The sequence below is a fragment of the Colossoma macropomum genome, unplaced genomic scaffold (assembly GCF_904425465.1).
Source record: "Colossoma macropomum unplaced genomic scaffold, Colossoma_macropomum, whole genome shotgun sequence".
Taxonomy (NCBI): Eukaryota; Metazoa; Chordata; class Actinopteri; order Characiformes; family Serrasalmidae; genus Colossoma; species Colossoma macropomum.
The window spans coordinates 5,261,949-5,277,458 of record NW_023494802.1 but is presented as its reverse complement, the minus strand read 5'-3'; the positions used below and the strand labels follow the sequence as shown (position 1 = coordinate 5,277,458).

Here is a 15,510-nt window from a genome sequence, read left to right as displayed (position 1 = left end):
AAGAATAATGTGCAATTTCACTTTCTTTTTTACACATATAGCAGAGCACACATAGCTGCGAGCCTGTGTTGAAATGTGGTACCACTCAGTTCATACTGTTCTCATTTCCACAACTTTTAACTGTCAGTATGATGGATATCTGAAAGTAAAGGTAATTTTATAGTTGAATTGAACCTATGGACCAGTCTCTCACATTGTATCACTATATCAGAATACACATCTGGCCTGAAATAGCACTCACTCACACTGTGTGATGTGATGTTAGGTGTGTATTTCTTCCTGTGAGGTAGTAGTATGTAGTTTCAACATGATAGCCTACTTTTAGATACTACTTTTAAAGGGGACCACTGTCTTTTCAAAATGTAATAGTTCAAATTGAATAGTTCAGTCTTTGTGAGTGGTTTGATGTGAAATTATTAATTGCAGAGAAACTTAACTACTCAAATTTCTTTACAGTGGTGATGATAGGAAACAGGGGTGTGATATCTACAACACAAATATATCCTTTTTATTTACTGTCTAAAATGACCTGTGAACCTACACGTGTTTTCTTAGTTTTTATATGTGATGTTTATGCTACATTGTGCACCCCTAGTCAAATGTTTTGTTGAATATCTAAGTGAAAATAAGTTAATCCATCATACACAGAAAACACACTTCTATACATTTTAATGCACAATTAACGCTTATTTGCTGAATTTAACATATTGGGTAAAAAAGAAAAAAAACATAAAATGTGGCCTGTGTTTAAGGCACATTTAATAGTTTAAGGTTTTTTCCAGTATGTTAAAAAAATAGAAATTGCGCACTAGAATTTACAGAAAAACACCATATTTAAGTATAATGAAAATCAACAAAACTTGCAATTTGACCAGTGTGTTCAAACTTTTGTATATTTTTAAACAATCAGTGTAATTAGGTGAAGTGCTTCAGTTAAAAATAGGTCAGTTTAATGCTGAAGAAATGGTCTCTTGCCATCTCTAGCAAATACTCAAATAAACAGATGAACAAATGCAGCACTCGTTCAGAGAAGGAAACAGTCCTCTGTGATGACTCATAGTCAAAGCCAGCTGAGGAGCCATGTCTGTTAGGTCTATTGTTACGCTGCCGGACAGTGCTGGACGTCTCCGAATGTTTGCTTCACACTTCCCATCCCTTCCAGTTTGGCACTCTGTATCCGTGGCTGTAGAAGATGTTTTTCATTTGTCTTTTCTGACACGGATATAAATATGATTCATTGACATCTAAGACAAGGATGCATGTAAAGGTTAACTTAGTCACTCTAGTCCTGAATTATGCTTATGCTTATGAATCATGATTTAATAATATATTATCATTGAAATATATAGATCTATATTTTACATGTAAGGATATGGTCAATAAAAAGAAAGACATAAAATAACACAATATATTTTTACTTTAATTTTCTTAATATTTTAAGTTTGATCTATTTTTTCTTTGGTTTCTTTTTAAAAATATTTGTTTGCTTGTGTATCAACTATCCCTGATATGTCACTGCTGTGTCTGATCCACTCAGACCAGCGCAACACACACTAACACACCACCACCACGGCAGTGTTACTGCAGTGCTGTGAATGAGCCACCACCCAAATAGTACCTGCTCTGTGAGGGTTCATGGGGGTCCTGACCACTGAAGAACAGGGTAAAAGGGGGCTAACAAAGTATGCAGAGAAACAGATGGACTACAGTCTGTAATTGTAGAGCTACAAAGTGCACCTATATGGTAAGTGGAGCTGATAAAATGGACAACGAGCGCAGAAACAAGGAGGTGGTCATCATGTTATGCCTGATCGGTGTGTGCATATATATATATATATATATATATATATATATATATATATATATATATATATATATGACCTCTGTCTTGAATGGCTGTTTTGTGCCTCATTAAAAAAAGCTGTTCAGGCTGAAAGACACCTTATAACAATGTGCAGAGCTAAACTGCGGTAGACTCAATAGGTTAACGTATGTGATGTTGCAAAACAATGAATTCTAAACAGTATGTACAGACAGCAGCTTTCAAACCTTCTGCAATGTCTACCTATTCTTTCATTTAAAAAAGTAATTCATTTTTCTGTAATATGGACCCTTCAGTTCAGGTTTTTCAGTGTGTAACTGAAGTCTGTCATTTCTTTGGGAGAGACTGTAATATCTACAGATGCTGCAAACCCTCCAGTGCTGTATTTTGGGCTGCTCTTTATACAGGGTGTGCAGTTACTTGATGGGAGCTGATTAAATTTCACATTTTCAATTGGGTGGTGGAGTTACACTGATGCACTGTTTTCAGTTTTTCCTCACGCTTTTTATGAGAGATGTGTCATGCTGAGGAGGTGTGCGATGGATTTGATTCAATAGAAACTGCGTTTGTTAGGTCATCTCGCCCTGCCCGTCAGATTACTCACACGCCATGGCACCAAGAGCAACTCCTGCTTTTCCGCAGCAGTCTACTCTTACTATGCCAAAGGCCTTGAGACTGATTCTCACTGTCATTTTGCCTCTTCCATATGGGAACAAAAACATGGTTTTTATCAGACATGCAACAGTATTGGAAAGTATTAAATTACTTTAAAATGACTTTTATATATGCTTAAAATAACTTTCATATATGCTTCCAAAATGGGTCTTGGCTTGGACAAGTGGCTCTACCTTTAATTTATACAGAACCTTTACATAATGTGAAGGTTATTTAGCCCCTTTTTACAGTAGCCATAAAATGCAGTTTCCACATCTCTTGAAAGTCCTTTGATTGAGCCACATATGCATTTTTTTCCTCCAACAACATTGAGGGAACATATTTATATGATGCAAATGTGTATGTTTAAGAAAACCAAACTGGATTTGCATCTTCAAAGGTGAGCAAGCGAGTCACATTTTTAAAAGTGTTTAAATGCTCATTGCCATGTGCTTTTGTTTACGTCTACCATGTGCCTTTGTTTTTAGTGCCATGTGCTTTTGTTGTTGTTTTAGCTCCTCCCTGTCCTGCCCTGACTTCAGCCTTCACCTGTTCATTGTTTCCAAGCCCTGCCCTCTCATTAGTCTCAGGTGTTCCTTGTCTTCACTGTTAGTATATATACCCCTGTGTTTCCTTTGTTCCCTAGCTAGCATTGTTACATGTTTCTGGTTTAGGTTTGTGACCTTTGTGTTCTTGTTGCCCTGCTTGTGTTTTCTTTGTGTAAGCTTAGACTTTGTGTTTGTCTACCTGCCTGTCATTTGCATTATCCATGTAAGGACTTAAGTAAAGGACACTCGCACTTGTACTCCACCTCCTTGTCTGCCTTGCCAGCCCATGCATTACACATGCAAAAACAAAGACCATAGATACAAGAGTTTTTCGAAATGGGGTATGAGCATGAAGAACCATTTTAAATTGTAAAGAACATCCACAGAATGTAAAGGTTCTTTAAGAAGAACCCTTGAATTGGTGTAGAACCTTTACATTATGTGAGCATTTTTGTAAACCGTTAAAAGGTTCCCCACACTCACAAATTTTTTTTTCAGACATGGTTCTTTAGGAAAACATTACTGGGTTTTCTCCTACATTGCTCAAAGAACCCTTTGTAGCAATTTTTTGCGAGTATGTAAAAAAATGCGGGTAATTTTGCTTTTTCAAGAATTGAAGTTATATGCCAATTGAATTGAACACTTTTACCACATTAAAATACCTAGACCTATGTGAAACTTAAGTGAAATATGTATAGAAATAAGTTAAATATTTAAATATTCTTACAGTAATCCCTGTATTAAACATATATACCAGATTTAAAATGATTTTACTTACCAAGAGGCAGTTATTTGCAGTGCATGTGCCCAAAACACTGAACTTAATATGATAAAAACACTTTTTGGTCACATCGTTTAAGCAACTTGAGAAAAATCTCTTCAGATATGGACATCAATTGGTTATAGTTCATTGTTAAGGTTTTAATGGTGCAGTAAATTGTGTCCTAACTAGCTCAAGCAATACTAGACTACTGACCATGGGCCAGTGGATGTGTTCTATATTCAGTAGATACAGAATTAAATCTTTTCAAAGCCTTTTTCATATTTTATATTATTTTACTTTGTTATTTATCTACAGGGCCGCATCTTACATTAGTGTGGACCATACATTTTTATTTTTTTAATAAGAGGTTATTCCTAGAGTGCTTGTAAAGTATCCTGTGATTTGCCGTGCTTAGTATGTTCAACAGTGTAATATATCATTAAAATGGAAGGACATGATCTTCAACAGTCTGATTTATGACCAAGTATAAAAAGCGCATACTGTGGGGCGTATGGTTCAGGTCATAGTTTTGGCTGAAACTGACTCCCAATGAGTTCAGTCTGCAATGCAGAAGAGCTGATGTTGGGCTATACAATGCAGAGATTAGCTCACAGAGGGCTACAGTCCAGTGGATGAGTTTTGTTAAGGTTTCTGTATGATAATAATCTTTATCAAATTGAAGAGGGTGGGGATCTTAACAGTCGTCTGGTGCAGCACATGTGTGGTCGATGTGTGTGTGTACGCATGCGTGTGTGGGTGTATTTTGCTGTTGCTTGTCTGACATGATAATGAGGGCGGATACATTAACTTTCCTTGGACCCGTGCCTAGCATAAACCGTCCGCTCTTTGACTGTATGCACCATGTGTGTCGGCGTCTATTTGTTGCGTTTTTGGAGTTGCATGGAGTCTGTCTGTTAGTTTCAGCCCCTCACATCTGGATTTATAATGTGGAAACAAAGAAGTCAGGGAGGCCAGATTTTAGAATTGGTGTTCTGTTGCAGCATGTAGGCCAGACACTGGACATGTTTCTCTGCCCATTATTGTGAAAGTTCAGTACAAAATCTAATTTGTATCAGTCAGTTCTCTTTTTACCCCAGATGTAGACAAGATATGATTTGGGTCTGATTGCTTTTTTTAGTTTCGGCGCTGGAGCAACAAGGTGAATGTAGCTAACAAGTAATGGAAATCTGTACCCTGCTAGTTAGCATTGTGCTAATTGTGCTATCACACACGTCCTTCGAACCGTTTCGAGTTGTAAAAGAATCTCAAGTACACTTGCTTATGTGGTTTCTGACACTGAATGACATTGTTATGTATAATAAACAAAAGAATAGATGCTGCTACTGTTTGTAGCTATCTAGCATACAATTTTCCAGTTTCATAGTGTCAGATACCACACAAGTAAGTCAAGTATGTTTCGTTTAAAAGTCACATTCCTTCAAAACTTACTAAAACTTTAGATGGATTAGCTATTATTCTAGCTAGCTAGCATGCTTGATATATACACTACAGATCAAATAACTGTTTTAAGTTGTTTTCATTAAACACCACATTTACTGTGTGGGGATTCTTTTATATTAAAATGGTCTCTTAAACACTTGAAACTTGGAATTACATGAAGTGACTTGTGAACATCTCTTGTTTGAGGTTACTTAACAAATCTACATAGTCTGAGGTAAGTGTAATGGTTTAGGAATGCAGTTAGCATATTCTACATATGTGACCAGAGCTAGTTTATGAGGAGCGTGGCCACTTCCTATTTCCCCCGTTATATCAAAAACATGACTGCAAAAGCCAGAGTGCGCCTGCGAGCGAATCCTCAATGAATGGGGGTAAAAGGAGCTAAACGGCTAAAAACGAAAAGTTAAATTAGTTTCTAATCACTTGCCCTGAACTTTCCATTAATTTTAGGAAGTAAAAGCATGTATTTCACTAATAAAGCAAAGAAAACATATCTATATGTTTCCTTTTTTCTATAGCAAACGGGTTTTGGGCAGTACAACGCAAGGATTACTAGTACTGAGTGCTGATTGGTTGCCGAACGGAGCAGCTCATTGGCTGTTCGCACTCACTGACCTCATGGATGTATATGAGGTGCCATTTTAAACTAATATAACTGGAGTTCACAAGCGTTTAAAAATATAACCATGGTGTTTAAATGTTTTATGCTGTTCTGTGTTCAGGATATAAATGTATTCTTCATCTCAAAAATGTTTAAGCATTCATAAACTATGATTTTACTCAAATACTTCATATTAACCCATTCATTTTGGACTCGCTAGGGAGCGAGAGTAGTAATTCTCCTCTCTACAAGTTCACTGATATGTTTTCATTATTTGTTAGCTGCATTAGCCTCGTAGCTGCAGTGCAAAACTAAAGAGGTAAACTTCAGAGACCAAACATGCCTCAGCTTGTTAAGTGTACATTTTGAGGTTATGGGAGAATTTTGTAAGTGTGATTTTTCATTGTCACTTTTGGTTCTGCTCTGCTTAGAACATAAATTGCGTCCACACAAAGGAGTCAGCTGAAATTCTTCCAGTTCAGACGCTGTGGTGTGTAACCTCCTCATCAGGCCAGCGCTTCTCTCTGTAGTGCCTCGTCATGTGTGTGAGTGTGTTGTGCAACATGAAATCCACACAGCAGGAGGCTTCTTCAAGCCGGGTGGAAAAGATCCTTCAACAAACAGAAATGTAATAAAATCATCCAGAAGAGAAAAAACAATAAAACTACCAGGGAAGCTCACTTCAAAGCCAAAACTAAACTCTTCACAAAATCATAACCAATTACTGAATTAATATGAAACCGTAATATTGCAGAACACTTAATTCCTTCACCAAAGTCAGTACATCTTTTATGAGGTTTTGGCTGAGGACTAGTCAGGAGAGAACAGAAGATGAGAGAGACAGAGAGCAGGAAAAAGGAGGAGTAAAACTGAGATCTATGATGGCTTTTAGATACTCTTTAACTGAAAACAACTGTACTTACGCTGAGCCCTATGATGCTAAACTTGACAATCAAAATGGATCATCATGCAAAGTTTGATATACCCAAGATATACACTACCAGTCAAAAGTTTTAATTAAATACTTACTCATAGGGGAGATCTTCTGTCTTTTTTTTTTTACTATTCTCCACATTTTAGAATAATAATTAAAACATCAAAACCATGAAATAATCCTTCTGCAAATATAGTACAGAAAACGTGGAGAGGCCTCTTTCAGTTATTATGCTTTTAAACTGTGGAACACAATTCTACTCTCTATTAGACAAATGAGCTCAGTGCACACTTTTAATAAACATTTAAAAACATAACTTAACATTTAATTATAACTTTCTGTATCTTGGTATTTAAATATATATATGATTTTAAATATGTGCTCATAAATTCTTGTATTACTGTTAAGCATTGCTGCCACCGGCATGAAAAGTGCTACGTAAATAAAGATTATTATTATTATTATTATTATTATTAAAGGAATTGAATTCTCTCAGAAATGTTGGCATTCCAACAAGTTAATAGACTCCAGCCCTCCTTTGTCACAACATAACTGATTCATTAACCCCTTAGTCTTATTTTATACTAAGGCTTATTATTCAGTAACTGCTGTGACTTCAGTGCAAGCTGGCTGAGCTATTCTTAGATTATAGAAGTATGTAATAAAGCCCTAACCCTAACCCTATTTCGCAAATGAAATCAGACAATGGCTGTTAAGCTACACACCTGAAAATGCTCATATCCATACAACAATAATTACATTTAAAACAAATAGAGCTGTAGTAAAGCTGCCTGTAAGAGGATGCATGTTTATTTTCCCCTTACGCACAGTGAGGAGGATGCTTAGAGATCACAGCTTGAGGTTTGTTTGAAGATGGTAGCATTTGGTGGTCCCCAAGTCTCCAAAAAATTAGATTCCACCTTCACCTCTAACAAACTGGAAGGCATTCCAAAAAGAAGAAAGCATTTTCTTACAACTAAACATTTGAAGTTTGCTAGATGACATGGGACCACATTCTGTGGTCAAAAAATGTTTTTTTAAGGTTTTTTGGCAACAAACACTCAAGGTACGTTTAGTGTAAAAGGAAGGATGGCTATATAGAAAAGAACCTCAACCTAACTGTTAAGTATGGTGGAGCATCTGTGATGTTTTGTGCTTGTTTTTTCTCCATAGGCCTTGTTAGACCACATAGCATCATGGACATCATAATATTTTAAATGAAAAACTGGCTGCCTCTGCCAAAAAATGAAAACTGAGTCTTGGTTGGATCTTCCAGCAGGGCACTGATCCAAAACATGCATCCAAATCTACACATCTAAATGGTTCATTGACCACAGAATCAAGTTTTTGACATCAGCACTGGCCACTCCAGTCCCCTATCCTAAACAACATTAAAAACATGCAGAGTGGGCTGGAGAAGAGTCCAAAAGAGAGGGCCTGGGACCCTGTGGAGGGCCTGGGGAGATTGTGTATTGAGGAGTATTATCATATGTTACTTGTTGCTCTCCTCATCTCATCATGTATTATTGGGAAAGACTCATTGCTGTTATGCTAGCAAAGAGAGGTTGCACAAAATACTAACTGCAGGGGTGAGAAATGACTGACATCCTTAAAAAAATAGGGTCTTTGGTTTCTTAGACTACATTTACTTATATAGTAAATGTACTTATCATTTCAGTGTGATATTGAGCTAAATAACCACAAAGACAATAACCAAGGGTGCCAATAATTTGTGAGCTCAGAAACAACTCACAATGGAACTCAAAATGCCTTTAAAGTTATCATAAATTTAATATGTATACGGTTTTGACATGTACTATATGTAAAGCTCTACTAGTCCTCTTTAAATTCTACCCCATTAAATGCTGGCTTGTTAATCTTAAGACTTATTATTCATGCATTATCTGTTAACTACTAATATTAATAATGAATTATATATGTATTGCTTTTCAATAACCCAGACATTTACTATAGTTAACTATGAAACTAATGTGTAAGTGATGTAGTTATGACAGTAATGAATGCAGGCCCTTCGCAGTTTATTAATCCTGGTCATAGTAAGTTTGTATTTGAGAGCTCAGGGCATGGTAGAGTTAATGTTCCTGAATCGTCCTTTCTGATGAATATGATTACCATAATCATGGAGGCACTTCTGAACGAACTGATAATCAAATCCTCCACAGTGTTTGGGGATTATAGTGGCGTTTGTGGGAGGGAATCACTTCAGGTGATAAAAGAACAGGTTAAAGGAAGATACTTATCTTCAAATACGCTGGCGATACTCAGCAGGATGCAATTATGTTTTGCGTCATGAAAACAAGCCACAAGCCACTTAAATAAAGGTTTGACCCCATATTAGAATACACACATGCACATGCAACAAGCAAGTCCACCCTCACACACGTACACATCCTATCAGCTCTAGTTTACTGCCATCTGCTGGTCCTTCTACATAGTTCACGTTGTCAGCTATAATTTTGTGGTATCAGTGTCTGGGTTCATGGTTCTAAGCTGTGGTAAAAACACATAGCCCTACCCACACATACTGTTGTCTGATTTTTTTATCTTTTTGTCAAAGTGAACTTTGGAGAAGGTTCAAATAGGGAGGAACTAGAAAGATAGTTCAGGTACATGGACAGATATTGAGATAGAGAGGGAGAGAGAGAGACAGAGAGAGGGAGAGAGAGAGAGAGGTGTATAGTAGTGAAACAGAACAGAGAAAAACTACAGTAACACATTACAGTAGGGACTTCATAACACATGCATAAGGACCGAATAATATCTTTTAAAAAGCAATACTTGGGAATTTCTGAAAAGCTTTTGTCACTATTGGTAAGATGATGTAAGACGGTTTATTATGACATTGTGTTGACACAAGTTTCCTCAGTCCATACACTCTCAGAAAAAAAGGTGCTCAACTGTCACTGGGGTGGTACCCTCAAGGCTACATCTCAGTACCTTTAGTCAGGGAACATATCTGTACCATAATCCATTGAAATTATATTTTCTAAGGTGTATTGACGCCACACCCCCGTCTTGCCTCCAGATTTTTATTGTATTGTTTATTGTATTTTATTTACAGTGAACCTGACCACACGTCTTCCGAGTTTATATTTGTAACAGTGAAGATAGTACAATAATGGTAAATCTGGAAAAAAAATCTTTGGGGACAGTTTTGCCTTTCAACACCCTACATGTAACCCTCCACCATTGATAGATATTAACACGTTTTGGCCCAAACTTTCCAAAAAATCATGAAACAACGTCTCAGATATCAGGCAGGGTATTCATATCACTTCATGCGATAACTTTGTGTGAAGCAGCTTTTAGAGACATTAAATATTTTAGATGTCTGGTTTCTATCACCACCACTGTTACAGAGCATTTTACAGAAATTTTAAAAAGTTTGGTGGAATTTCCCTTTAAGATAGCATTTTTTTTTGTTCAGTGTTGTGGGACAGAGATCTTCCCTTGTCTTGCTCTATGTCACACCTCCATGAGTTTATGATTGTGCTTTCACAATTACGTCTTACGCATGTTCCAGTAAATCATTACTGCACTGGTGTATTTCACACTTGCAACATCTAATTACAAATGACTATATTATAAAATTGGAGATATGTGTAAAGACATTTCAGCTGGATGCACAAAACAATCCCATTATGAAGATCATTTTTGGCTCTGTGAAGGTGAGGACTCTGCCATGTGTTGAAATGCTTTGAGTCAGTGTTGAGTTTCCTTTTTTTTCTCCCTCACATTGGCTTATACTGTGGGAGGGGTTGTGGGGTGTGGGTGAGAAGGTAAGAGCATAGGTGTGGTTCGCAGCAGTGTGTGTGTGTGTGTGTGTGTGTGTGTGTTTGTGCTCAGGGTTATAACATGCTGTAACAGGACTGCCTCTCCCACTATGAGTTTTTTTACTTCTCCGGGCTACAGTTTACAGAGCCAAACGCTGCTCTTAGTCCTAATGTTGTAGGAATAAGACCCGTGTTGTTCATTTGACGCTTTTTTTTTGCTACAAAAACTCCTAAAAATGCTGGACACATCACGCATTCTGCAGAAAGGTCCTGAGTACCTGAGGAAGCAGATGGAGCGGGAGCGAGAGGCCACAGGCCGCAGCGCCGCCGAGCGGTTAGCTGCGACCAAACCTGAGTACATTCGGAACCAGCGGCTGTTAACCTCAGAGACTGTTACCAACCAAGGATCCCCTGACGGGAGCCAACAGGCTCCCAACAGCCCGCCTAATGTTACCGGAGAAGACTCACCACAAGAGGTGAATGTTGTGAAGAGAAACAGCAGCAAGAAACGGCCTGACTCGCTTTTACTGTACCGACACAAGGGGGAGCTCCAGAGAGGCTCGCAGGGTGGCAACGGTAAGAAACTGACCAAACGGCCGTTGCTTGCCTCACTTGAAGACAAAATGAGTCGGCAAGAGTTTGAAGAGTCTGACTCTGAGGCTGATAATGGCCAAATGCTAACCAAGGAGGCTAATGGCAGCGAGCATGATCACCAGAACGTTGCAAGGAAACTAACAGCAGCAGCTACAAGCAACAAGGAGGACGTTGCTAGGAAACCAACAACAGAGGTTACAACCAACAGAGAGGACGTTGCTAGGAAACCAACAACAGCGGTCACAAACAACAGAGAGGACATTGCTAGGAAACCCACTGCAACAGTTACAAGCAACAGAGAGGACGTTGCTAGGAAACCAACAGCAACCGTTACAAGCAACAGAGAGACCGTTGCTAGGAAACCAACAACAGTTGCTGTTTGGAAACCAAGAACAGTGAATACAAGCGATCGAGAGGATAGCAAACCAGCTACAGTGGTGAGAAGCGAACGCTCCAGCCGCAGAAACAGGGTGTCGCGCTCGCACTCCGACATCAGCTCACGCTACTCTAGAAACTTTGCCGACTTTGACGCTTTTTTCACATACTGCGGGCTCGACGATGACATCATCGAGTTGATGGGGCGGGACAATTTCTGCTCAGGCTCAGAGGGAATGGAGGAGGAGTTTATCAGCTCCGGAAAGGTCAGGAGTGTGAGTGTGGTCTCCTCGGACGACGGCTTTTCGCAGTCCAGCAGTAACCGTAGTGATGGGCTTCAAGAGGACGAGCTACCGGACAAGAAAACTGGACAAGGCCCATCGGTCATAGAGCGCAATGCTCGGGTTATTAAGTGGCTGTACAGCTGCAGAAATGCTACTCAGTCAGGGAAAACGCTGCGAGATCTGCATTAATTACTCTTGCTAAAAATATGCATTATAGCTTTTTATGTTTGGTCTATGCTAGAATGTCCATGTTTACTTGCCTGTGTCTCAAATCAACCTCTAGTTCCTAGCTAGTGAGTTAGTATATACCTGTTTATAAGGTATTCTGAATAACTTATAAGTTACTTTAGATTTACTGGAGCATTTTTTAATTCTTGCAGAAAATCTGTCATGTCACATGTTAAAAAAACGCTTAACTAAAATAGGAGCTAACTGCTAATTTGTGGAACGCCACCATATAGGGAAGGAAAGAGGTCAGATCGCCCTCTACTGTTTGCATTCATTTCTTTATGACACGATTAACATTCTGTAGAAAGTGTCTTCTCTTTATACCATCAATGTCATTCAATATAAAGTACCGTCTATTTATGACATCATTGCCAAACTATAGAAAGTATTATTCTCGATGACATCATTACCATTCTATAGAAAATGTCTTCTCTCTACAACATCATTGCCATTCAGCAGAAGGTATCTTCTCTCTGTGGCGTAATTACCATTCTATAGAAATTGTTTTCTTTCTATGACATCATCACCATTCTATAGACAGCGTCTCCTCTCTGTGGTATCATTTATGTTCTACAGAAACTTTTTTCTCTCCAAAAATGTCCATATAGTGAAACGAAACACAGTTCAAAATCCTGTGAATGCAACCAGCAGATGGCAGAGATCTGCACATTTCCTCCCCATAGCTGAGACACGGCTAACAAAAGGCGGACAACATATCATACATTTCAACATTTAAAACCACTAAAGTGTAGAATGTACTAAACATGTGTTTTTGTTAACATACATTTCTGTACATATGTTTGAGTTGGTGATTTCGCCATCTTGAATTAATTGTTGTCAGTTGGTTTGATTTGCAATGTGTTCTGGGACACACTAGGCCAATTATGGCACATGGTTCGTCCACTGTATTTTGAGATACACTGGGGAATGTCTTCAATGGATGAATGTTTCAGTGTCCATACGATAATACATACTCTAACACATTAAAATAGTTTACAGTAGTTTAGAACAGTTACAAGGGGTCGATTTGAGACACACGCAGAGAATGTTACTCTTTTTTGGTATGTTTTTTCAGGCCTGCTCTGATGTACCTCACATCAGGTGTTTCAACTCCTGGGTACTCACTGCACTACACAGTTTCTGGTATTCTGGTGCAGGTCATTAGCTCATTTGAGAACTGACCGCTCCTAAACCCCCCCCCTTCTTGGGTACTGTTACCACTTGGTCAAGCTTTCAGACTTGTGTCTGTTGCACCCATTGCAACCCACTGTGAAAGAGAAGCTCCCAGATTAACTCACAGAACTTTTTCTGATTGGTCTAATTTTATATCTTGGATGGACATCTAATGGTACCCACTTAAATTTATTTGATTACATGTAAATATCATGTGTCTGTTCACATTAATATGATGAACCAAGTGATAAAAGTTAACATTGTACCATGTGGTTTGCTCAGTTTAAAAACTGCCCTCAGATTTGTGTTCAGGAAAGCTCAGAGAACATGTGGACCAAAATATCAACACTGGGCATGGACATTAGTGGGTTAAGAGCAAATGAACGAAATGCTTTTAATTTGTAAGTCACTCTAAGATCTATCAGTACTGTAAATCTAGTGGTTTTATGCACAATGTTTCATATTTCTCAGTATTATTTTGTTTTTAAGAGCCTTTTTAAGTGCCTTCATGTGTCTAAATATGTCAAAATGAAGTCCATTTCGCATTGTTATGATAGCTGTAGCTCGGAGCTGGATAACTAACAGACTGAGGCCCACCAGACAGTAATATTTGTCTGGCACTTGTGGAATCCAGGGGGTCATACCAGCCTACCTCTGGGCTATGGAAAAATATGGCCCAGAACAATCAGTGTTTGCTTTCTTATTGCATAATAACTGACAAGGAAGAGACAGACTAGCCCATATTTGTTCACACCCACGTGGTTGTACATAGTCAGCACAACGGTCACTAGGCTTAGTTGGTATGCACTGATAAAACTGACAATTCACTGTTTGATTTGGTAAATGCAAACTTGTCAAATAACTTGCTGCGGTTGGTCTTGACTGAACTTTATGTGGAATAAAACACTCATTGAGGTTCATAAAGTGGCAAAAATAAATGCTGTGGTTAAATGTATTAAATGTACAGATGATATTTTACCATAAAAAAAACTTCTGGTGCAAAAGGTTGTATTTATCATTTCTGTAAAAAAAAAAAACCTGACTGTTGAAAAGAAGATCCATGTATATTGGAGTATATGTCATTTAAAGGGCCTGTATAATGGAAAACTGCATTTGCCTCATATTTAAAAAAAAAAAAGTTTTATAGGTTATGTAATGTTTCAAAATGTACTATTTAGTCCTTACAGTCCATTCATGGAAACTTGTGCATTGTTTTTGGGATGTCATACATACACCTATTGGGCCTACATCAGCTTAGCTCCGGCCGTTCTTCAAACTTTTCAAATGAGGACGGCCACTCAGTAACAAGAACAGCCTGTTTAGTTCTAAGAGAGAAGGACAGGTTGGAGAATGGTCATGTCACAATGAGTTATGACCGTTTATGGAACCTAGAAATATACACTTGTCATAAACAGACCTTAAATATGAAAATAGGAGTATGAGCCCTTTAAAAGCACACTGACAATACAAAATGAGCTTTAGGAACATCTAACCCTTGGTCCTAATCTTTCACAAATCACATGATCAATCATACGCCAGGACACATCTGACCATATATAGAGATAATTTGTGAATCACCACTTTTACTGTGGAAGGTCAGGCTTGCTTGTCATTTCCCTGGCAAAACTTCCACTAGGTAAACCACATGAACCTATTAGTAAAAACAGGTATTTTTAGAGATTTTCCATACATTGTGAAGAATCTGTTTTCACGATTGATATCACAATGCACTTTTCAGATGGTGTGGACCTTACCATAGTTACTGAACCTTTAACACAAATATAATGGAATATATATGGGAGTAAATTTTAATTATGCACTAATAACACTTCTATTATGTAGGCCTGTATACCCATAGCCAGATGTATTTCGTATTTTGTATATTAATGTATTTCACACTGTTCCTTGCTGTTACTAGTTTTGTCCATGTAATTCTCCTGATAATATGTTTCCTAAAAACTTTAATTATTGAAATATATATAAAAATAAATATAAAAATCTCCACATTATTTTGTCTCTCATTGTCTGCTTCAGCAGTCATACATGCATTCATAATCCCCCTGGCCCTTTCACGGCTGAAGCCAACAATTTGCCATACCCCAATAACAAGATCTCTCAAATTTGACTTTAAAGTGAGTAGCTATGTGATTTTCAGTTAATGATATGTATATAACTTGCCACGAAATGCATGCACCAGTTCAGTACAACACCAAAACTAAGCTTATCACTCGTGAACATGTGCACTACTTAGTCATCCCTCAATAGAGTTCACTACCATT

General features: G+C 38.0%; 1 protein-coding gene across 1 annotated transcript; it reads left to right on the top strand.

Moving 5' to 3' along the window:
- Nucleotides 1-10,580: 10,580 nt before the first annotated feature.
- Nucleotides 10,581-12,247, top strand: fam110c (family with sequence similarity 110 member C). Its single transcript, XM_036592285.1, has one exon. The coding sequence runs from the start codon at nucleotides 10,814-10,816 to the stop codon at nucleotides 12,017-12,019; it is 1,206 nt and encodes a 401-aa protein (XP_036448178.1). The 5' UTR covers nucleotides 10,581-10,813; the 3' UTR covers nucleotides 12,020-12,247.
- Nucleotides 12,248-15,510: the final 3,263 nt, after the last annotated feature.

Bases quoted from the DNA above. Each gene is read 5' to 3' on its own strand.
- fam110c (XM_036592285.1), top strand. From the start codon at position 10,814: ATGCTGGACACATCACGCATTCTGCAGAAAGGTCCTGAGTACCTGAGG.